Source organism: Lissotriton helveticus, chromosome 1_1 (genome assembly GCF_964261635.1).
Source record: "Lissotriton helveticus chromosome 1_1, aLisHel1.1, whole genome shotgun sequence".
Lineage (NCBI taxonomy): Eukaryota > Metazoa > Chordata > Amphibia > Caudata > Salamandridae > Lissotriton > Lissotriton helveticus.
In genome coordinates, this window is record NC_136057.1 from 1,957,958,571 (window position 1) to 1,957,981,960 (window position 23,390).

Sequence of the window (23,390 nt, forward strand, 5' to 3'; positions counted from 1 at the left end):
GAAATAAGATATAGATTTATGTAACTTTAAATTGCGTGTGACTTTGCCGGCAGGCGGCCCTTGTGAGCATACCCTTGGAATGATCTGTGTTAGTAAGTGACTCTATCCACCCCTCTGACCAAGCAGTTCAGCCTAGTTCTTCAGCACTCTAAATGTTGCGTTATTTGCTGACTGACTGCCGGAGCTAAGGAAATACCTAGTGCACTACAATTAAGAAGCAAAAGTGTTAAATCTGCCAGGATAAAAAGCAGAACAAAAAAAAGTCACACACTGGCGAAGACACTTAAAAAGAGCAGCTGGACAGTGATACATACATTCTTACCACACTGAGAGGAGAGGCTTCAGGCAAGGAGTACACACTGTGAAGGGCAATCAGGAATGAACCACGACAGGAACAATGCATTAGTGCAATAAACACAGACAGTATTTTCACAAACACACCAATGCAGTGGGTTATGACTGTGAGGGAGTATTATCAAAAGAGCCTCGTGGGCTCAACAGGGTCAAGGGCACATGCATGACAGTAGAGGGTGAATTGAGACGGAATACTTTTTGTGCAGACACACACACACGTTTAGATTCTCATTCAGTATGAAAAGAGCAGAAGACAAATAGGTCACTTTGGGGCACATGCATCAAGCATTTTTGGCTTCGCAAACAGGCTGATCAGCCCGGTTGCGAACACAAAACATGCTTTTCAGGTGCAGGAAACCCTCTTTTGTGATTCTGTTACCGAATTGCAAAAGGGGGTTTGCATTCGCTATTAGGAAGAGCTGTGTATTGGGCGTCCCTTCCTTATACCGAATCGCATCGGTATGTAGGAATGTTTTGTGACCGAAATGCGGTCGCAAAACATTCGCATTTACCACCTACTTTAATTAGGTGGTAACCCATTCGCAAATGGGAAGAGGTCTCAAAGGTACCCCTTCCCCTTTGTGAATGTGTATTACACCGTTTTTTAATTTTTGTTTTAGAATCAAATACCATTTTCCTTTAAGCAAAAAGGGCTGCACTTAAAAAAAAGAAGCTTTATTTAAAAACAATCACAGACATGGTGATCTGCTGACCCCAAGGGGCCACCATCCCTGTGATTTTTATGATTTCCAGGGTGTCGCAAATTGTGATTTACCTCATTATTATTCTTAAGGTAGATCCTTTACGATCCCCTAGGAATCACAAAAAGTGTTCAACACAATTTCATGCATGATGTTTTGCGATTTCCTAATTGCAAATCGCAAGGATTCACAATTAGAAAATCACAAAACGGTTTCTTCATGCATCTGGCCCATTGTGTACATCGAGTCATAATTATTTTGCTTATTCAAACAGTGAACAAAGTGACAAAGGTTGGTGAACTGGATTCAGAATATCACTGGCAATATGGGCACTGCTGGGTGGAACATCTGTGATTCCATGTATTCTGAATTTAAAAGCACAGTATATGAATATATGAGCAGTTGTTGATACGGTACTTCACGTATATTAACAGACATTGACTCCATTTAAAGCTATCATGTGGTGTATCCCACAATCTGAAAGGCATCTATGACAAAATTTCATACATGTCCCTGTAGCAGTCGGATAAAATTTTAAATTGTATTTATGTAGCGCTTAGTACCCCATGTGAGGCATTGAAGTGTTTTGCGGAAGAAAGCACGTTACTCCAGAGCCCAAGATTACAGGTTAATAGTTAGTAGATTAGTAAAAATTATTTGATTTGTTTGTGCATCAGTTATGTTAGGTTTGTGCCCTTGATTTATTGCGTGAGGTAGAGTTTAGAGTAGGAATAGAATGAAGGGAATGGATTTAAAATGGTAAATGGTAAATTGTTTTTGCAACTAGTGGTCGTCTGTTAGTTGGATGTCCTTGGTGAAAAAGTAAGAAAACTTTGAGAAGTATGTTTGGGGGTTCATAGTAGTCAGAAAGGGATGGGACAAAGGTGGAAAGGAGGAATTGTATTTATTTATTTTTTATTATAAGAAATGGAATTAACATATACACATGACACTTTGTGAAGTTGTTTTGACTGGAGTGAAACTTTAATATAAATAACCATATATGCACAGCAGCAGCAACATTTAATATACATTTTCTCTCCTTTTTGTATGTATCCACTTGTAACAGGAAGTATAGTTCAATGTACAATGACACATAAATAACAACAACCTTATGTCTATACCGTGAGAAACTTAGTTGGTCATGTCTGAATATATTGTAGTGGTACATCATTGCCTTGTGAATATAGTTGGCATGTGAGGACGAGGCAGCTCTAGAGTAATCCTCCGAAGCTGAGATGGTTGTCAGTGGATCTCATGTGTGTGGGCAGTTAATTTCATAGTTTAGCAGCTTGAACAGAGAAAGATGTTCCATCCATGTTTGTTTCTTGTTTGTAGAAACATTCAGGGAGCCATTTTCGAGCATAGGTTCCTTTGTTATATGTTTGTGTTGATTTTCTTCTTGATGCAGAGTGGTCCTTTGCCATCTATTGCTTTGTGTGTCATACAAAGCAGCTTGAAGGTGGATCTTCGGGCAACTAGTAACCAGTGTAGGGCCCTCAAGCCAGGGCAGATGTTTGCTTTTGACTTTACATGTAGGAGCATAGCAACAGCTTTCTAAATTCTCTGTAATCTTCTCATAGTTGACAGAGGTGAGCTATGATACAGATGATTAGCATAATGCAGTTTAGATAGTACAAGGAAAATGGTAGCCTGAACGGTCTTAGGGAATCCTAGTAGTGGGAAGATGCGTCACAGTGTTTTCATTGTGAGAAAGCTTGATTTGGCTACCATGTCTACTTGTGCATTCATTAACAGCTTGGCGTTCATTGTAATTCCAAGGTTTCTTAGCTCCTTAGATTTTTTGGGTGGTGGTCCTCGATCATCAGGCCAGGTACATAGAGAGTCATAGGTTTTCCAGTCAATACGGGTGAGTGTTTCTGTTTTGGAGGAGTTCAAGTTGAGGTGTCTCCATTTCATGCACTGGTCAATGGCCCGGAGGCAATTGAAGATTTTTGATGTTCCAATGTTGTTTGAAGTAGCTTATAGCAGGTGAAGTCACATCAGTTGATCAGATCTGGTAACAATTTTGTATAGAAGTTAAAAAGCATGGGTGAGATGAATGATCCTTGAGGGACTCCTGCTCTAAAGATGTATGGTTTAGAAAAGAAATGAGGAGCATGTATAATATTTGTTCTATTGTATAGGTACGATGTGGTCTTAGCAAGCGCTGTGCTCTCTATTCCAGCTTTCTCAAGTCTTTGGATTAGAGTGTCATGATTCACTGTGTCCAAAGCTGCAGAAATGTCCATGAGAAGAAGGCCAGCAAACCTGTTCTGGTCTACTGTATCTTTTTGGTCATGTCGGATAGAGATAATGGCCGATTCAGTACTTCAACCTCGACAGAATACCAGTTTGGAAGTCAGTATGGAATTCTCTAAATATGAATTATGACATCTGGGCAATAGTAGTTTTTTCCATAAATTTGCCCCTGAAGGGCCTGTTTATTGCAGATCTGTAGTTGTCAGGATCTTGATTTTCCAGGATAGTTTTTTAAAATAGCAGGCATATGTATGACTTTTTAAAGTCTTCTAGGTAAACTCCTGTAGTTAAGGAGTTGTTGAGGAAAGTCAAGGCGGTTCTGACTGGGACGGCCCAAGAAGTATACAGTAGAATGCTTTTTAAGATTTGAGGTGGACAACGGTCTGAAGGGCAGCGTGCTGTCTTGCTCGCTTTGACAAGATCCAGAAATTCAGTTGATGATAGTCCTTTGAAGAAGCGTAGAAGTTTTACATACTTTTCCCTGAAGAGTTTCATAGGAAATGGTTTGGGGCAGTTGATTTTGTGTTGCTTAAATAAGAATTCAACATGTTTGCTTTAGTTGTGTAATGATTTGCCAGTTTGTTATTGAGAAATGGATAGTGTAGGTTATGTACATTTTGGGTTATGGAATGAATCTATGAGTATTTTATAGATTTCTTTATTAGCACACTTTGCATTTTGGACTTGGTTTGGTTAGTATATTTCTTTGCCTTTTTGATTAAAGACTTGTATATTCTGTTGTCTTTGTGTAGTCAAATCTAGTTTTAAGGGTTGTTTGTTTTGAGCCAGTTGCATGAAGCAATTTGGTTTTTGGTCTATTTTAATTCTGCATTCATCAAAGGGGTATATTTTCTTCTGTTCTGCTTAGATGTGTTCAGTGGATGTAGGAGATTTGAGGCTTTCTGGAACCATTTACTACACTGTATCTACAGAACTGATTTGACAAGATCTGTGTTTGAGGTACGCAGGTTTTCAAGTTGCTTCAAATTTAGATTGTTCTAAGGTCGACAGCTAGTAGAGGGCAAGGTGATTTTAATTGGGGTAAATGTTGGTGTCTTGTTTTGACAGGCAATGAGGTTGAGGTCTGACCAAGTGACTGGAGTAATTGTTTGTAACGTGACTAGGTCTAGGCTGCAGTAGTGTTCCATCCTAGTTCAGTTCCTCAGCAGAATGTATATGTACCTTCATCTCACCTTTGTTTTGGCTCCTTCATTGACTTGGTCAGTCTTAAATTATGGTCAGAGACACTGTGCCATATTTAATTCAATCTGGATTTTCAATAACCAACCTCAAGTAGCGTGTCTCTTTTTACCTCTCCTCAATCCTTTGCCCCTATGTGCGGGTCCTCTTCACAAAACATATTCCCAAGGGGGCAAGTGGACCCACCATGGGAGGAGGAGGAGAGATTGCCCTTGAAATTCTCACCTTCAACATACCGGTGGCCTATAACTCACAACTCAGATTGCAACAGGACTCTGAGAAGACAAGATTTATTTTGGATGGTTCCTGTTTGCCTGGAAAAGGACTGAGGACAGTCTCTGCTTCTTCTCAAATTTATGACTTTATTTTATTTGTATTCTTGTTGTAGAAGGGAGTTTTCTTAGGGTTTTAGGCTAAATTAACACAATAGTTCCTAGTTTGTTTGTAAGGTTGTAGGAATACACTGCAACTATACTACCCACTATAGTGTCCACTCTCTTCAGAACTACATGCCAATTACATTTCTTACATTTATTCAACTGATCTTCTATGTATCAGAGAAATTTATGAATTTAAAGATTCCATGCATATTGGCATGTTGATGCCTACTCCAAGCCTGGCAAACTTTCACAATGTTGCTATGGTTATAAATTACAGAATGTTGTTAATGATGAAATGGACAGCTTCCTTTAAATGATAGCTTCCCCTGAAACAAGTTGTATTTTCAGGTGCATACTTTTTAGGTGCACTTCTTATGGTCTCAGAGCACATGTATGTATCTATAAAAAGCCTATCATAACTTTTACAGAAAATGTCTCAAATCCAGACGTTCCTTAAATTCCCCAAGCTGCGTTTAGGAGAATGGTTAACACAGCATTTTCTTTCTGCAATTGTTTTCTGGAGCAGTCTCTTAGTCTGGGCAATGTTTTTTTTGCGTTCAGTATCTTGAATCTCCTCTGCTGGTATTGTTTCAAAATTCAATGATGTATCTTGTAAAGGGAATCTGAAAGTTGGTATTAAATTTGACATCCTTACCATGTGTCATTCACTTCATATTTGTTACACATACATTAAGCCCCATAGACACTTGACAAAATATATCGCGTATGTTCTGTGACATGTAGTTTAGTGATTTAGTGTAATCGTTTTGCCTGTATGTGGCTGGAGAATCCCTTATTTCCTTTATGGTAATGAAAGTTGAACAATTTAAAGAAGGGTATGTGGCTTTCTATGGTACTGAGAAAACAATGTCCAAACTTCTAATTGCTTTCTGAAATCACAATAATACCACATTTACTATGTTCTAGTACCCTGATCAAAATATAATTTTATCCTCTTTCTTTGAATTTTTCATAGATAATGGTTGTTCATGAGTTAACATGTTTATCTTGTCTCTTGCTTCTTAAAAACATCTAGCAAGTAAACTTAAAGTTTTCGGAACATATTTTTCTATGTTTGTTGTAGCTCTTAAGGTTCAGGTATAATAATTATTTTATTCCTCGTGAAGGCCTGAAACAAAATCCACACATTGAATTTAGGGTCCTAGTCATAATATAATGTTTAAAGTATGGCCGGGGATTTATAGAGCCACTTGAAAATACTTTTACTTTTCTTCCTGTATACAATCATTCAGAGAAGTACACCTGGAAAACTGTGGCAGGTGCATTTTTCCAGGAGCACATTTAATAATGTCACATGACATTCACAGGGCTTCTATTTGAACTGTGTACGGGTCGAATACAGCCGCATATACAATTGCAAATGTTTTCTTCCTCTCTTTGGGGAAACCATTTTTCCTCATGAAGAATTCCTTCTACTACACCCCCAACAGATCTGGGTGTCATCCATTCCCCTTTTCATCGGGGAAAATGGACAGGGGCTATCCAACTATTTCCAAGGTGAGAAGGGGATGGATTTCAGAATAAAAATGTTTAGAAACATTCAAGTTTGTGGGAGTTCAGAAACCTACAAACCCAACCTTTCTTTGTAACGCCCACTTCCTACCCCTTGAGTGGGATACACTACCTCAGATTTCTCCACACTCATGGTTGAGAACTCTGTGACAATATGTGCATTTCCACCGGCTAGGTAGCCTTTTGTAAATTCCTGGCAGGTGTAAATTGGAAATTATCGGCTGTAGATGTAGGTTTACTGTCATAAATACATTTGTCAATAGCACAATGTTGTATTCCATGTTTTTAGAAAGAAACTGTATCAAACTTTGAATTTGTATGATGTGTATTATGTAAAGAAAGGTTATTACTGATTTACTATCAGTTGCTATGGTAACTGTTATATCAACAATATTTAGTTTGAAATCACATTGGGTGTTTTTCAACATGTCATGTTATGATTTTCAGAACCTCATCAGGGGTCATATATTTTGGAAATCATGTTGACCATTAATGCACAGTAATAGGAATATAACAGACCTAGCATACCTTGCTTTAAAAATTGGAAATTTGTCCAGATGTTTGAATTTTGACAAAGAATTATTAATCTCCACAAATGTTTTTGTTATATGGCGTCAACTTCACTTGTGGAAAAATGGCATCTCATTTAAAATATTTTAATGACAACATGTTTGAGATAGTACTAGAATGTTTTCCTACAAGGAATTTGCTACTTCTGGTATTTTGAGAATGCAATATCTGAAAAACCTCAGACACAAATACTGAGCCTACATAGTTATATTTACAGCAGTAAAGTATCTGTGCTCTGTAAATTCTCTAAATTTATGAAGAGCTAATATCTAGCAAATCCTCACATCTGTAGATTGTGAAACAAAGACTGGTCCTTGTTAGAAGGTGAGGGTAAGAGTATTAATGTATTCATCAATTTGTTCACATCTTTAATAAATTGCCGATTGTCATATAACTACAAGTCGTACATGATATAAGTGCCAGGTAAAAATTATTATGACTTCCTGAATCATTTGCTATGTGGATGTACGTCTGAGTGTCAGTGTACATCTGGATGAGAATCCTGTGCTGGTCTACTTGCAGAAACAGGGGCTACACATAGCAATTAAACTGGAGTGTAGAAAGAACAGAGCCTAAGGAATACTGCAGTGAGAAAACAGGATGAGGATTATGAGGGGCCCAAGTATACATGCTTATTAAAACCTTGATCAAAAGCACAGATCCCCATTTAAAGAAGATCCTGAAAAAAAGAGGTTTTTTGTCTGTATGGTTCTGTGTAATAATAAACAGGGTGACATGTAGGTGTTGAACAGGGTAGGGCTGAGGGATGAGCCTTTGAGGATGCTGCAGAGGATGCTCTTGGGTTCTGAGGTGAAGGGTGGTAGGCAGATTCTTTGTGTGCGTCATGTGAGGAAGGATACAATCCATTTCATGGTATCTCCCAGGACGTCGAAGCTGTTGTGCGTTCTTAAGAGGTTGTGATGGAATATTATGCAATAAATGTAATACTGGTGATATTGGAGAGTATTGTATTAGGAAATACGTTGTTGTTTTTTTAACCATTATCAACTGCTTCTTTTAACAATACATTGTTAAAAGATCCCCATGTAGCTTACATCATCTTTAATTTGTTTTAAAGCCTCCCTATCACAGTGTTGTCTATCCCTAATAACAACTGCTAAACCTTTCTTGGTAGGGGTTCTCTTACTTTGAAGTTATCAGTCAATTATTTCAAAATATTTAATAATTCAGTATTATATTTGATCTCACATGTTTGTGATTCCACTGTACTTTTCACAAATCTTTAAGAACCTGTTAATTAAGGCCAAAGACTCAACCATTATACTTAAAATAAGCCAAATTATGATAAGATACGGTCTGTTGTTATTAATAAAACTTAAAGTAGAATGCATGATAGGTTGGTTTTTATCACATTGGAATCTTAATAGACAGGGTGCATCACGTAGAATATAAAATAAATATTTTAGGATTTTGAGAGTGTATACATGTGTCACTAACTTTTCCCTTTAGAGTTATTGTATCTCCATGTTGAATATATGATGTGTCTTAACATTTCTACATTGTAAGTAAGTGCATGACATTGTTAATGAAAAATGCATATTCACTAAATTGTGTGTGGACTCAATGCAGTCACAATCAAACTTCACCAGACTTGGTGTTTCCGACGATATTGGCACCCACCATTCAATTATGACCTACGGGTATACTCATGAACAGTAATTGAGGACTTTCCTGTTACTAAGTATTTCACTTTCAGGTTGACGTTTTTCTGAATAATTGAAGGAGAGTCAGTGTGAGGCACATTTTGCCACAGAAAATGCCATTACTATGAGCAGGTATCTCTAAATATATGAAGGTCTAACCCTGTAAAGTAGACCCCAAAATATAATTTGTTGTACACATTGTTAGAATTTGTTCGCAAAGAACACAGTGATATTAATTTCATGTTACCTGTAATTCGGTTTCAGGAGAAACACAGTGACACCTTGTCAATTTCGTTTCTCTTTATGAAAAATTACACTATTTTTATTTATTTTCTTTTTCAGTTACATATCTAATGAATCCTTTATGAATAACTAAGCAAACACGAAAATGAGCTTCATATTGAAAAATAAATATTTTATGAATATGGTGGGGCAGGTTCACAACAAAGCCTTAATGTATCAGTAGGCCTACACATTCAAGTCATATGTTTTCTTCACCAGATTCAGAAATCTGGAACTGGTCTGTGTGGAAAAAGAACAATTGATGTTAGTGAGTATGCAGATTACAAATCTCACAGACGTTTGCCTGTTTTTGTAACTCTACCAATGGTGAGCATATATTGTATGACTGTTGAAGTACAGGATTAGGAAATTTATGAAATTTTACACATTTTTCATCAATTACTTGTTTCTTCATAACATTTTTCCCTGAAACAGCTCCACTTTCTAAACAAAGCCTGTGATAATCTGTATATCGCTGCACTTATCAAATGTTTCTTCAACTCTTGCACCTCAAACTTTCAAGCATAAGAGGAGGCTTGAAGATCAGTGTGGGAAATGTGTTGGATAATGTTTCTGAACACCCGTATAGTTATTACTTTGATCAATGATAACCATATTTGCAGCTCATTTCTTCCGCCACCTCTACACAAATAAAATGGATTCATTAATGTTTTGCTTACACATACTTTTTGTAAGTCATGCATATGTGACAGACATTTTCACCTTTGTAAATCACCACTTAGTTACGCATGCTTTAGTTACACCTTAAGTCATGCTTGAATCACAGTTAGGTATGAGACAAGTAAGTGCATTAACCACGCTTTAATCCTGCTCATTATACAAAACTGTTGAAATGTTCATAGAGCATTTACACTATTTTAGTGTTGAATGTTGCCAACAAGCCTATTAGCTTGTCACTATACATTCTAGTTTTAATTTATCTTATGACCATGTGTTTACTTTACATTAAGTATTCAAGTGTTTGAATATTGGATCTAGAAGTATTTGAAATGTTGATGTATAAATGACTGTAACACCCTTACAATATGTTTTTGATCTCACAAGTACTCTTATGACATTTAAGGCTGAAGAAAAATATTATGTTCAGGGAGTGTGATACCCTAATATACAGGAAGTGTCTAGTGTCTACAAGATTAATTAATATTTTTTTCTTTGTTTAGAAAAGCTTTTGGCCACGTTGGATGGCCACCCGTATGAAACCACCCAAGATTATTGGAGAAGGATAACATTAGAAACAGTAAAGTTTTTTTTAATTCTTGGATGTAAAGAGAAAAGTAAAACCTAACAGGGTTTTGATGAATCACATCAATGAGCTCTTGGCTTTTGCTTAAATAGCGCATTTCTAGTCAATGAGCATCATGAGTACCATCCTTATTATTTCCTCATCCAATAGTCGTGGGTTCTATATTGCTTTTTACACTATCATCGTTTTGTTGTGTTTGTTTCAAATAATGTTGAATCCCTTATTGTTTTCACTTCCACAGCTTTAAAAATTCATGATCACCACTCTTCATGTGAGAAACAACACTATTTCCATTTACAACAGCCCCTGACAAACCTTGCCTTCTCTGATTTAAGCTTTACAGCTCAGTATCCACTGGACAAATGCCCAATTGGCTACCATTTTTAGATTCCCTGATAGCCGTAAACCACACCTGGCATGTGCATTAATACTGTTCAGATCCACACTTGGCCTTCCCACTCATTGCAAGTTAATCTGGCTTGACTACAAACATAGATGATTTAGGGGTCGCCATGGATACAGCTGTGAGCCCTGGAATGCAACTTGCTGTCCCCAACACTGCCTTTACTACCCTTGGCCTCAGAAATGGAAAATCTCTGCCAAAAACATAGGAACAGCTCTCCCGTATGGGCATAGAACACCTTTCACCTTGTTTTTTTATTATAATACTTACAATTTATATTTGTCTATTGTTCAACATTAGTTTAATTTACAAAATGGAACAGCAGGAGCATGGGTAATTAAAAATTAAAATGCTTTTAAATGTATGCAGTGTGCATACATGTGGATGACAGTATGCTCGTGTGAATGAGAGCTTATAGGTGTGAGCAACTGTGTGTGAGTGACAGGTAGTGAGTGAGAATAAGTGTGAGTGAATATCAGTAAGTAAGCATGAGTGAGTCATGGTAAATGAGAGCAAGAGTGAGCTGTGAGTGAGAGTAATGAGAATATAAGAGTAAGAATAAGTGTGAGGGAGTTTTAGAGAGATTGAGAGAATTAAATTAAGAGGGAGTGACAATGAGTGACAGTGACAGAGAATATGTGAGTGTGTGAATAAGTGACAGAGTGAAAGTGTGGTCTTATGCTTGTGATACTGACATTGGCCTGAGCATACTCAAGGTAATTCTTAGCTTATAGATGCAAACATGGCATAAAGATGACACTGGCATACTAGGAGGTAACACTTTGAATGGTGACACACGTGGCACCAGGGGAAAATGCTTGCATAGGCATACTGGAGTAAATTTCTGCTATGGGTCACCCATGACACAATGTTGTTAGGGGAAGAGTGAAGGTAATTCTTGGCATAAGGGAGGATAACATTAGCATTAAGGAGGGGCTAACTATCACAAAATGCTGGCCTTGTCGTACTAGAAGCATGCTTTGACAAAAGGGTAAACTATGGTATACGATGGCATTAATTGCAAAATTCTCACTGTCATATTGTTAGTACTTATTGAACTTAGGGAACCCCATGGCATTTGGGGACACCCATAACAAAATGCTGGACCTGGCACAATGGAGGTAATTTTTAACATGTGGGACCACCTACAGAACAGTTTGAAAAAAGGTGGTCAACGTCTGGTGAGTGTCTGGTTTCCATGGCTTGGTACGCCATGGAAGTATTTAAATATTTAATAGTACTCGTTTTTGACCATCTGGAATTTGAATAAATATACATGATACTTGTTCTTTTAAAAACACTATTTCACCCTGTTTTTTTAACACTTATCTCCGGAAAAGAACTCCCCTCAAACCCACCTTAGAAATGGTGTAACTCACTTGCTTCACTCGCTACAATTCAGGACAAGCATCATACCAACTCACTTTTAAAGATCATCGGCCATCACTGCAAGAGAAGGATAACACTACCTTGATGAGCACTGGTTACTTACTGCAGTTCCCCTGGGGCCAGAACTTTACGTTTTCAGCATGGTAAAAGAAATACATTCAGGAATTTAATGCGCATACTGTTCTGATTGAATAAAACAAACTAACCCAAAACCAAACATTTTAACAAGTTGTTATCATACCTCATTATTGTGAATACATGAAAACAATGGGCCAGATTTACAAGCCCCTTGCGCCACTTTTGCGTCACTTTTTCCATGTTAAAAATGATGCAAAAGTGGCACAAGGGCCTTGTAAATAAACCCCAATGTGTTTAACCCCTTGCATGCTGGTGACGAACCCCAGCCGTCACGCTCCACGGTGCTCGTGTGCTGATGACGGCTGGGGTTCGTCGCGGCCCCGCCCTGTTCTTTTGTTTACCGCACAGTGGTGGAAACGGCCCAGCAGCGAAGGGGTTAAATAAAAACTTCACCTCTGTGCTTCACACTAGTGATAGTGATTTGAAAATTATCATAATTTAAAAAAACATTAACAATAAGAAATAATTTAAGCTAAGAAAATAGTTCATATCCAATATATTGTATTGTAATTGAATTTATATAGCGCTTGCTACCCCTGACGAGGCGTCTAAGTGCTTTTTCGGCGAATAGCACACTACTGCTGAACCCCTAAAGGATTAGTGATTAATTAGTATAGTGAAATATGAAAGTAATTTTAGTGGTGGATAGGTTAGTCAGTTATTTGGAGTGAGAAGGATAGCGGAGAAGAGGTTTGTATTTATATAGCGCTTGTTAACCCCTGATGGGGCGTTGAAGCGCTTTTTTGGCGAGTAGATATGGTGTACATCGATTAATTACATGTAGACCTCTCCATTTTTTAAAGTGTATTTTCTATCACTATGATTCATCAATATATTTCTCATTGCAGTATACAGTAGGGGACCTATAGAATCATGAAAATACGTGGTATAAATATTTTTTCTTTCTAATGCTGTTCTATGAACAAATGTTTTCATGCAACACAACGAGAAACAACAAATTTAGCACTGGCACTGTCAGCACTGTAATATGGTGTAAATCTACTATGGAAATGTGTATGTGCTGAGCTGTTATATTAATCATTGTTATTACGGAATTCAGTAATTCCAGTTATTTTGATATAATCACTGTTCTATTCATGTGACAACTTCCTGGGAAGATGCGGGCCAAAGGTCATATAACGTCACGTCCCAATATGTCATAAATGTCGAATGGTGCATTTTGTCACATCTGCTACCCCAGTCATTTTGGTGAATTGGCACACATGGCTGCAAGTAGTTATAGCAGGCTTTCAAGTGGGGATAAATCCTGGCCACTGTTGGAATGTGAAATACAACAATAATCAGGGTTCAGTCCTCAGGCCTCTGGGCACCTGTTTCACCAATGGAAGCTATGCACCTGCTTAGGAAATAACATTTAGTACAATAATTACTAATGGCAAATACCAATTGCGTTGGGTAGCTTCCAAATTTTGTGCCCAATTCACACTTCTGGAAACAATTGGGTATGACAGGCACTTAAAGATTCAGAAACTCTTTTTTGTCTGTTAATACTGTACTTCCTTGGTTAACACTAAAAGGCCTATTATGATGACGGGCAGATCGCCATCTGTACCTGATTTACACCACCCGCCATATTAGTATTGCTGCGGGGGGGGTACCGTGGCGGACAGAAAGTCCGTCCACCGCTTTTCCGCTGGCAGGCAATCGTTATGATTGCCTGCGGTGCAGATCTGGGGCACAATATGGTGGCGGTGACGAGCAGGCACTGCCATCTTTATTATGATGTGCATTTTTTATGGCCTTTCCATGGAAGCGATGCCGCCATGGAAAAGCCGGTGGAATTTGCATTGGGGGCCCATTACAGGCCCCCGGGGGGGGAGGGGCTGCATTGAGGGCCTCAGTATGGCACCCCCCTACATTGCCATACACAAGGTGGCAGGCATCGCACAGTGCCTGTCACGTTGTGCATTGCAATGCAAAATATGCCTCTTTAACATTGCGATGGGTGATGCTTACAGCACCGCCCGCCGCAATGTTAAAGGCAAGAATGCGCCCGCCAGTGTGGCAGGTGCATCCTAATTGGCCTTGTGGGACCACCACACCTCTGGCGGTTGGACCCATTTTCCATTACGATGGCAGGCCGCCATCGTAATGGGGCCCCTAAGTTTTAATGGCAGCCTGTAACTGCATTAAAAACGGCCAGCTGAACAAGTACAACTTGCATCCAACTATAACTTGGTGTCAGTGCAAAAATAGGCACAAAATCATTTGCACCCTTTTTGCATTAGCTCATAACTAATATGGCTTTATGAAGCCATGCATTTATTGTGGTAGGCTTCTTGCTGCTCTCCTTCAGGTAATCCAGTTAAAGCAGGGGCGGCTCCTCCATTTGGGCGGAACAGCGTCGCCCCATTGCTTACTCACAGAGCGAGAAGCAGAAACATAAAATGGTATTTTAAATACCCTTTTATGTTTCAGCTTTTCTCTCTGCGAGAAAGTAGAAGGCAGGGTATGCCTCGTTTGGGGTGGGCGGGAGGGTATGCCTGGTTGGGGGCGGGCGGGTAGACTGGTTGGTGAGGAGTGGCTTGCCCACTGTTGTGGGCCCTGACTATTTGGTCGGCCCTCTGGGGCTGACCAAACCAGTCATGCGCACTCTAAATTTTCTCTATGCAGCCTACATAGAGAAAATGGCCTCCCTACAGGCGCCCGGCTGGGCACTGTACTTGGTTGATTCTCTCTTGTAAGTGTGCAGTGGAACTCAGACAAGGTGATCCAAGGTTGCTCACTTGATATTCCACTGGCGGCTTCCACGCTGGGCTTCCACACAATCCCACCACAACTTTAGTAATTTAGGGGCTTATTATCAAGGAAAGGTGTTAAAATTATCGCCGCTTTAGTGTCAGGAAACTGCCGCTATAACGGCGATAATGGGCTTGATAATATGCTGTAGAGAATTCCAATAGAAGCCCATGTTAACACCAGAACATGGGCTTCTATTGGAATTCTCAAGGGCATATTATCAAGCTAAAGCGGCGATAATTTTGATGCCGTTCCTTGATAATATGCCCCTGGAATATTACATTACCCAACTTCCTGGTCAATGTTATTCGTTAATAGAGGGGTGTTCTATATTAATCTAGGAGGGATGTACCCATACCATATTCCATTGATGTCTATGTAAATGATTTGCATATTATAGATTTATTGTTTATAAATGTGTCTTTTTTTAGATATAATAAAACTCTGACATGGATATATCTCTCTCAATCTACTTGGGCAGTGCACTATGTGTTAGTAATAAAACACAGTTATGTGTGTAAGCAACCCAACACTGCCAGTGGACAAAAACTTGCAAAAGAATAGGATGTGGTTTTAGATTAGATGGGATTGAATAAATTCTGCTAAACCAAAAAAATAATTATAGAGAGCTTCACATTCCAAAAAGGTGACCTGTTATGGATAGTTTGTGTTTTTACTGCGCAGGATCTATTATGTATCAGTATTGTCAGTCAGCGCTTGCAAATGAGATAGATTGTTAGAGGTCTTCCCTGTAAATAATAATCGGAAGTTAAAATGGAATGTGGTCAAATGCGACGAGGGGAAGCTAAAAAATATCAAAGACTTGGTATTTAATGAAATTAGTAGTTTGGCAGCCTTAGAGTCTGTTCCAGTTAATCTAGCCGATCCTAGCTTGTCGGTCTCCTATAGTAATCTAATAGGTAAAGTGGGAGCCCACCTTTGTAAGAAGCAATCGGGAAAAACCCGTCCTAATGGTACCAAATTAAATAGTAATCCATGGTATACGAGTAATTGTAGAAGTAAAAGGGAAGCAATTACTAAAGCAATATGCAGGAAGGATTCCGTGGCCGTCCGGTTAGCCAGGAAAGATTATGCGTGCAGTATAAAAACTGCCAAAAGAGAATGGGAGGAAGAGCATTGGCAACAGTTGAAAGAAGCAGCTTGTGGGAAAAATACTGTTGCCTTTTGGAAATTAATTAATGCTTTAGATAGAAAGGGAGCAGGTCCCATTTTAAATCATATTACGGACCAGGAATGGTATTCCCATTTTTTTAAATTATATTGTGAGGAGAATGTGGATAGCTTGACAATATTATCAGCTAATATCCCTGAAAGCACGCCTTGTGGTAATTTTATTTTTAACACAGATCCATTTTCCCAGAGAGAAGTACTAGATGCCATCTCTAAATTATTGCCAGGGAAGGCCCCAGGCCAAGATGGTCTTCCAGGGGACTTGTTAAAGTATGAACCGAATGTGTGGGCTAAATACATCTCTAATTTGATGAATTTGATACAAGCTGGTCATCCAGTACCCGATTCCTGGAAAGGTGCTGAGGTAATAACCATTTATAAAAAGGGCGATAGGGACGACCCTTCCAATTACAGACCAATAAGTCTGATAGACACAATTCAGAAGGTGGTTGGAAGGGTGATCATAAACCGTACAGAAGTATGGCTTGTGGATAAGAGTATTTTGTCCCATTTCCAGGCCGGGTTTAGAAGCAATATAGGTGCAATAGACCAGGTATTTAGATTCTGTGCAGTCTGTTGGAAGTCAGTGTTAATTACTAAGGGTAGTCTATATCTGGCTTTCATAGACTTGAAGACCGCATTTGATGTGATCCCACGGAATAAGCTCTGGTCGGTCCTATCCGATATGGGTTTTCCTAGTTACCTCCTACAATTCATTATTAAACTCCATGAGGGGAACTATGCCAGGATCCGATGGGGATCCCAGGGTCAACTGACAGAGAAGATCCCGGTAAATAGGGGAGTGAGGCAAGGGTGTGTGATGGCTCCAACCTTGTTCTCCCTCTTTATTAATGGGGTTGTAGCCCATCTGAGGGAGGATCCTGCTGATGCCCCCGTCCTTGCAGGAGAGAAAACACCCACTCTCCTCTTTGCCGACGATACTCTGCTCATGTCAAAGTCCCCCATGGGTTTGCAAAAACTACTCGATCGTTTTTGCAGTTTTTGTATAGATAGGGGGTTGTCAATAAACACCTCAAAAACAAAGCTGATGGTGTTATCAAATAAAAAGAAACATAGGAAGGTAAACCTCAGGCTGAATGACACCCCGCTGGAGGTGGTAGAGGAATTTGATTACCTTGGGGTGAGACTTTGTAATAACCTGAGCTGGTCAGCCCATATCGCCAAAATGGTTTTAAACCTCAAAAGGGTTGCAGGAGTAATTCTTAAGAACCAGCGTCGATCTTTCAGTCGTCCCATAGCCCCAACCCTGGCAATTTATGAAGGGAAAGCATTGGCAGCGGCAGTTTATGGTTCAGAACTTTGGGGGGCGGAAAATACCAAAGTTTTAGCGGTAGCTGAGAATAAGTTTATTAGAGATATGGTCTCGCTACCCTTATCGGCCCCTCTGAAACCCCTCTTTCTTGACATGGGTAAAAAATCGGTTGTTGATCTAGTGCAAATTCGTCCCTTGTTATTCTGGGTTCGTCTTAGAAGGACCCCAGAACTTCATAATTATGCTCAGGTTCTGGATGAGCTGATTAGTTTAAACGTAGCAAATAAAATCAAATGGCTCAATAATTTAAAGAGGCTTGTTAAATCAATAGGTCTAGAAGAGAGTTGGATTTCGCAACTGCCACCCCCAAAGGCAATTGTCAAAAAACTTTACTGGGATTGGGTTGTTGCCAAAGAACACAGGAATCCAAACTGGGGTCACCTAACTAGTACCTTTCTTGATCACAAGCCCCTTAGGAAGTTAGAGCCCTTTTTGGATTTTATCCAGGTCCCACGTGATAGAACACTGTTTTTGAAACTCCGTTATGGTATTCTACCCCTTAACACATTCAAGGCAGGTTGGAAGGGATATAGAGGAACAGAGCAGAAATGCCCAGGCTGTCCCTGTCCAAAAGAATCGTTGGGCCACTTCCTATTTGCATGTGTAGCCTACAAAATACCTAGAGGAAGGTGGTTGAAACCTGTTTGTAGGAACCTAGGGGTGAGGGATCACAGATTAGCTATGCGTATTTTTTTAACAGATGTTTCTTCAATGCATATGGTCTGTGGGGTGGCTAAATTTGTGGCGAATGCTTGGTTCATTAGATCAAAACTCGTACCCATTGTCTGAATCGTTTCATGATTATGATTTGTTTTACGTACAGTTTTATGGATTTATTATGGATACTGTATATGTACTTTTATGAAATTTTGTTTCGAATAAAGTATTTTTCAATCAATCAATAGATTGTTACCGTATTAGGAGGAATAATTGCTCTTGTGATAGAAGGTGGTAAATCTGACGAAAGTGTAAAAGACTGCATCTGAAATGAGCAGTCACATTTTGGAACGTGGTCATGGAGTGGGGTTCAGCAATATACGACTTTTTATTCTTTCACTTTTCTGAAAACAACGTTATCGAGGTTGCATGAAATCAGGTAAATACACCAACGCACTTCTGGTTTTGCACAGAAACAGCCTAAAGTCATTTTTGGCAGCTTGCACGTTTCATATGCATACATTACTTACTTGCAGAACCTCCCTGTAAAGTTTCCAGGGCACACACAGGAATAGCTGTTGATTCCATCAATGCAGGTCGCCCCGTTGGGGCACTGGTGGCCCAGGCAGTCGTCAACGTTCCGTTCACAACGGACGCCTGTGTAGCCGCGCTCGCACCTGCACACATAGGCGTTGATCCTGTCCGTGCAGTTGCCATGGACACAAGGATTGGACAGGCATTCATCAAGGTTGGTTTCGCAGTGCGTTCCGGCCCAACCTTGAGCGCAGGCGCACCGGTACCCGCTGTACAGATCTTCGCAGGCCCCATGACGGAGACAGGGGTCAGACTCGCAGGGATCAGTCTGCAAGCAGCCTGTCGTGACAGGGCTCGGGGACGTTTTGAGGAATTGCTCATCCTGAGGTTTCTTCAGGTGGAGGGCAGAATTTTCGATGTAAGGAAGATGGATTCCGCTCAGCTCCACCGTGCTGAGGCAGCCCGAGAGGCAGCCGGTTAGCCCAGACGCGTCGACGGAGTCTCTGTCACCCAGATAAATGTCTGTATCCTCTCTTAAAAAGTTCAGATTCCCGGTGCTGACAGAACTGGTGACAAGGTCCTTTTGCCCATCTATCTCCATGCGCCATCTTGATGACTGCGACAAGGGATCTGTCATGGAGAGCGCGGCGCGGTGCCACCAGCCGTCGTTCACGCGCTGCGGGCTAGCAAGGCTCAGGACGTAGATGCTGTTGCCGCTCTGGAGCTGCAACAACAGTTTTGAGTTCCGAATCCCGATAGTGATGAATTCAGGCTCTTTCTCAGCGTGCAGTAGAACCACTTCTGTGTCCCGCGTCCGAAACCCAAAGGTGACATTGGTGAGGTCCCGGCTTATTTTCCCGTTGCTTCTGTACGATATTATGCTGTTCTTGCCATTAAAAGCAGCATGCGTGATACCTGTGGAAGAAAAAACATATAGCATCTCAGAAATAGTTGGTGAAAAACTTTTTGTGCATATCTGGTTTCAAATAATCGAATGCAAATTAGTCATTTTCCATCAGCTATGTGGAATGGAATTCAGAACCTATGCTTAAAAATAAATCAGGCTAAATTAATATTGTGGCACTCACAATACAATAGGCCCTGACACGGAGTGCTATCAACAATAACATCGTGCTCTATTATCTGGACTCGATTTTCTATTCAGATAATACATGGCGCGTGCTGAGTTTTAAAAAATGGCGGCGCACATATTGGAAATACCCATAAATCATGTTAACGAAATAATGGACTATCACAAACAACTTCTTTTTAGATACAACGTTTTCAGTTAAGGGTTTCACCAGACGTTCCAATCGCCAAGTAATTGTTTGGAATAGTAACATATGCCATAAATCTAAAGTCATCGTTTTTATTAGCTATTACCATCACAAAACGTTTAGAAAAACGGTACACACTCAAAGATAATTAAGTAGGTAAAGGTTACAAAATAATGGGAAAAAGATTCTACATATATAAAAAATATTTATTTAACGCAGACTAACCGAAAAATATTACACACACAACCAATGTGCAAATGACATAATACAACAATCAATAATTAACAAGACAACATAGAGAGCAGTTTTTAAATCGCATAACAATATGGGCATCCCATATAAGTAGGAACAATGTATCCAACCGTGTGTCCTACCTCATTATTGAGTTTTAAATATCATCCTGCCCAAACATCGACTCCAAAATATAGACTAACACAATATTGTGATGGTGAGTACATATTAGTATTTATAGATTGACTATACTTAATAACACAACTATGTACTTGATTATATATATACATATCTTCAGGATACTTAAATTACCTACATATGTTATGTTAAAATTCATTTCTAGAGCGCGCGTTCACCAGATGTTTTCTTGCCGCCGTGGGCAGAACGGTAGCCGTACCTGACAGGGAGTGGGTGTCAATTATAAGCATGGGAGAAAAGCCAAGTTTTGAGTAATTTCCTAAATTGGGTATAGGAATCCGCATGCGCAAATAGGGAGGGAGGGCGTTCCAAAGTTGGGGGGCCAGGGTTGTGTATCTAAGGCCACCGTATTTCTTCCGTTTAAAATAATAAGAAACCAGCAAATTCTTTTTGGAGGAACGTAGGTTGCGAGAGGTAAGATACAGCTGAATGTTTAGAGCAATAAAAGCAGGGCCATGTCCTAGCAGGGCTTTGTCGATGGTACAGCCCAGTTTGAACAGACAGCGTTGGGGTATGGGAAGCCATTGAAGGCTTTTCAACAGTGGTTTCGCGTGGGAGTGCTTAGGCTGTCCAAGAATACGTCTAGCTGCCTGGTTCTGGAATTGTTGCAAGCGATGTGCTTGGTATGCAGGTATACCAACGTACAGGGAATTGGCGTAATCGATACGCGAGATCACCAGGGCGAGAACCACTTGGGTCAAGGCTTCGATGGAGAGGAATCTGCTGATTTTTCAGATTCTGCGCAAATGGAAAAGCATGCTGAGACCATTGAGCTAACCTGGGCCTTCATGGTAAGATCATTGCTGATAGTAATTCCCAGGCTTTTTACTGACGAGACCGGGGCTGGGGGGCTCCCTAAAGATAGAGGCCAAAAGCTGGAGTTCCATGGGTTAGCCACGCCACCAGTGAGAATCAACTCTGTTTTACCTGGGTTTAGATTGAGTTGATTAGCATTCATCCAGTCACTAATGAAGTTCATTATGGATTGAAAGATTGTGATGGATGATGCTGGTGGATCGATGTTAAAGATCATCTGGAGGTCATCGGCATAGTTGAACACCACAACCTTTCTCTTACGCAAGGCTAGAATCAGGGGGAGAATGTACAAGTTGAAAAGTAGAGGTGAAAGGGATGAGCCCTGTGGGACCCCACAGGTCAGTTTTGTTTGTTCTGCCCTGAAACTAGCAAGTCGAACAGATTGGGAACGATTACTAAGGAAGGATGTAATCTATTTCAGTGGCAGACCCTGGAGCCCGGCGCTGCCGACACGGTCGATCAGAAGCTGATGGTCGAACTTGTCAAAAGCAGCTGACAGGTCAAGGAGCACCCTGGTCCGCCCCCTTTCTTAACTCGTCCAGGACTGCTAGGACAACAGCTTTGGTGGAGTGTTCAGGTCTAGATCCTGCTTGGTGAGGGTCCAGATAGTGGGTCCGTTCAACAAAGGAAATGAGGCTGTTGGCCACATGGGCTTCCATGACCTTGCTCAAGTAAGGTAGCAAAGATATGGGACGGTAGTTGCCAGGTACCTGCATATCTAAGCTAGGTTTTGTTGAGGATGGGAACGACTTCAGCCATCTTAAATAGGTCTGGGACAATCCCTTGAGCGAGGGAGTTGTTAATAAGTTATAGCGAGGGATCCGGACAGCGTAAAAAAACTTCCTGGAGAATATGAGGGGGACAGCTGTCCAGAGGGGAACCAGAACCAACTTTCTTGAGAAGACCGAAGAAGGCTTCTTTGGTAACAAGGGGAAAGTGATCCAGAGAAGCAGTGTTTGTGTCGCAGCATAAATAAGGCAGAGGGTCTATAGGTTTATGAATGCTTGCCTTGATAGTGACAATTTTTTCAATAAAAAAGTGATGAAGTGAATCGCACAGAGAATGAGAAGGAGTAGGTTTTGCAATAACTCGGTCTAATTTAGAGAGTTCGTCCACTATCGAAAAGATTTCTTTGGCTTTATTAGCTGAGTTTAGTATTTTGGACGAAAAGTACTCAGCCTTGGTCTGAAGAATCAATGTTTTATTGTCTTTAAATAGAGACATGAAAATGGCCTTGAGATTAGGGTAGTAGTTGCGTTGCCATTTGCGTTCTGCTTGCCTCTGGGCTCGTTTTTTTTCCTTCAACTCTGTTGAGAACAACCATTGTGCATCATGGGGCTCTTTATTTTAACTTTCTTCAGAGGTGCTATGCTATCTCTGGCCCCATCTAACCAGGTATTGATATTTTCTGCTTGAGTATGGGGCGACTCCTCCACGGCATTAGGTGCCGAGGCAATTACAAGGAGCAAAGATCCTCCATATCCACTTTGCTCCAGTTTCTGGCTAAGAAATTGCCTAATGGAAGAGTGGAATCAGGACGGACAGAGGGGATGACAAAGGTGACCAGATAGTGATCCGACCATGTACACAGGGCCACTTATAGGTGGGAAATGTCCATGTTGGTGGTCCATGCCTGGTCTAAGGTGTGCCTTTTGACATGGGTGGCGACTTTTGTATGTTGAGTACAATTCCCATTAAAAGTTCGGTGAATTCAAGAGAGCCATTGGCTTTCATGTGCATCATTGGGCCAGTAGTTGATATCCGCAACGATTAAGACTCGAGCGTTATTGACCACTAACTCGGCTAGCCTGTCAGCCACCAACTGGGGGAATTTGGGCATATGATATGGGGGTCTGTAGAGTAACACACAAATGAATGAGAGATCCTGAGACTCAAATTTGAGTGAGAGGCTATCGACTAGAGGGATGCCTAAAGAGTCCAGGGAAGTGAATTTGTGTTTCTTGTTGATTATGGCTGCCACCTCTCCTCCCGCCTTCCCTGCAGGTCGTTCTACCGGAAGGATGTGGTAGTTATCGGGGAGTGCCGCGAGAATGTCCGGGCCCGATTCCTCAGTCAGCCATGTTTCAGAGAGAAGGAGGATGTCTGGCTTAACAGTGTCCAGCAGATAGAATATCTTGTGCTGGTGTTTTACCATAGAGCGTGTGTTCAAGTAACATACTAGTAGTCCTTTTTTCACCTGATCTATAGGGCTAGATGGAGCTATTGAGCATCTGTGGTTGAAGGGAGACTTTT

The 23,390-nt window shown here is 40.4% G+C and overlaps 1 protein-coding gene across 1 annotated transcript in view; it reads right to left on the reverse strand.

Annotated features, from left to right (window-relative positions):
* CRB1 (crumbs cell polarity complex component 1) overlaps window positions 1-23,390 on the reverse strand; it is an 878,642-nt gene that overhangs the window by 156,261 nt on the left and 698,991 nt on the right. Inside the window, exon 9 of the mRNA XM_078644026.1 lies at window positions 18,612-19,530. Within this exon, the coding sequence (XP_078500152.1) occupies window positions 18,612-19,530 (919 nt within the window). The remainder of the gene's footprint in view (window positions 1-18,611; window positions 19,531-23,390) is intronic.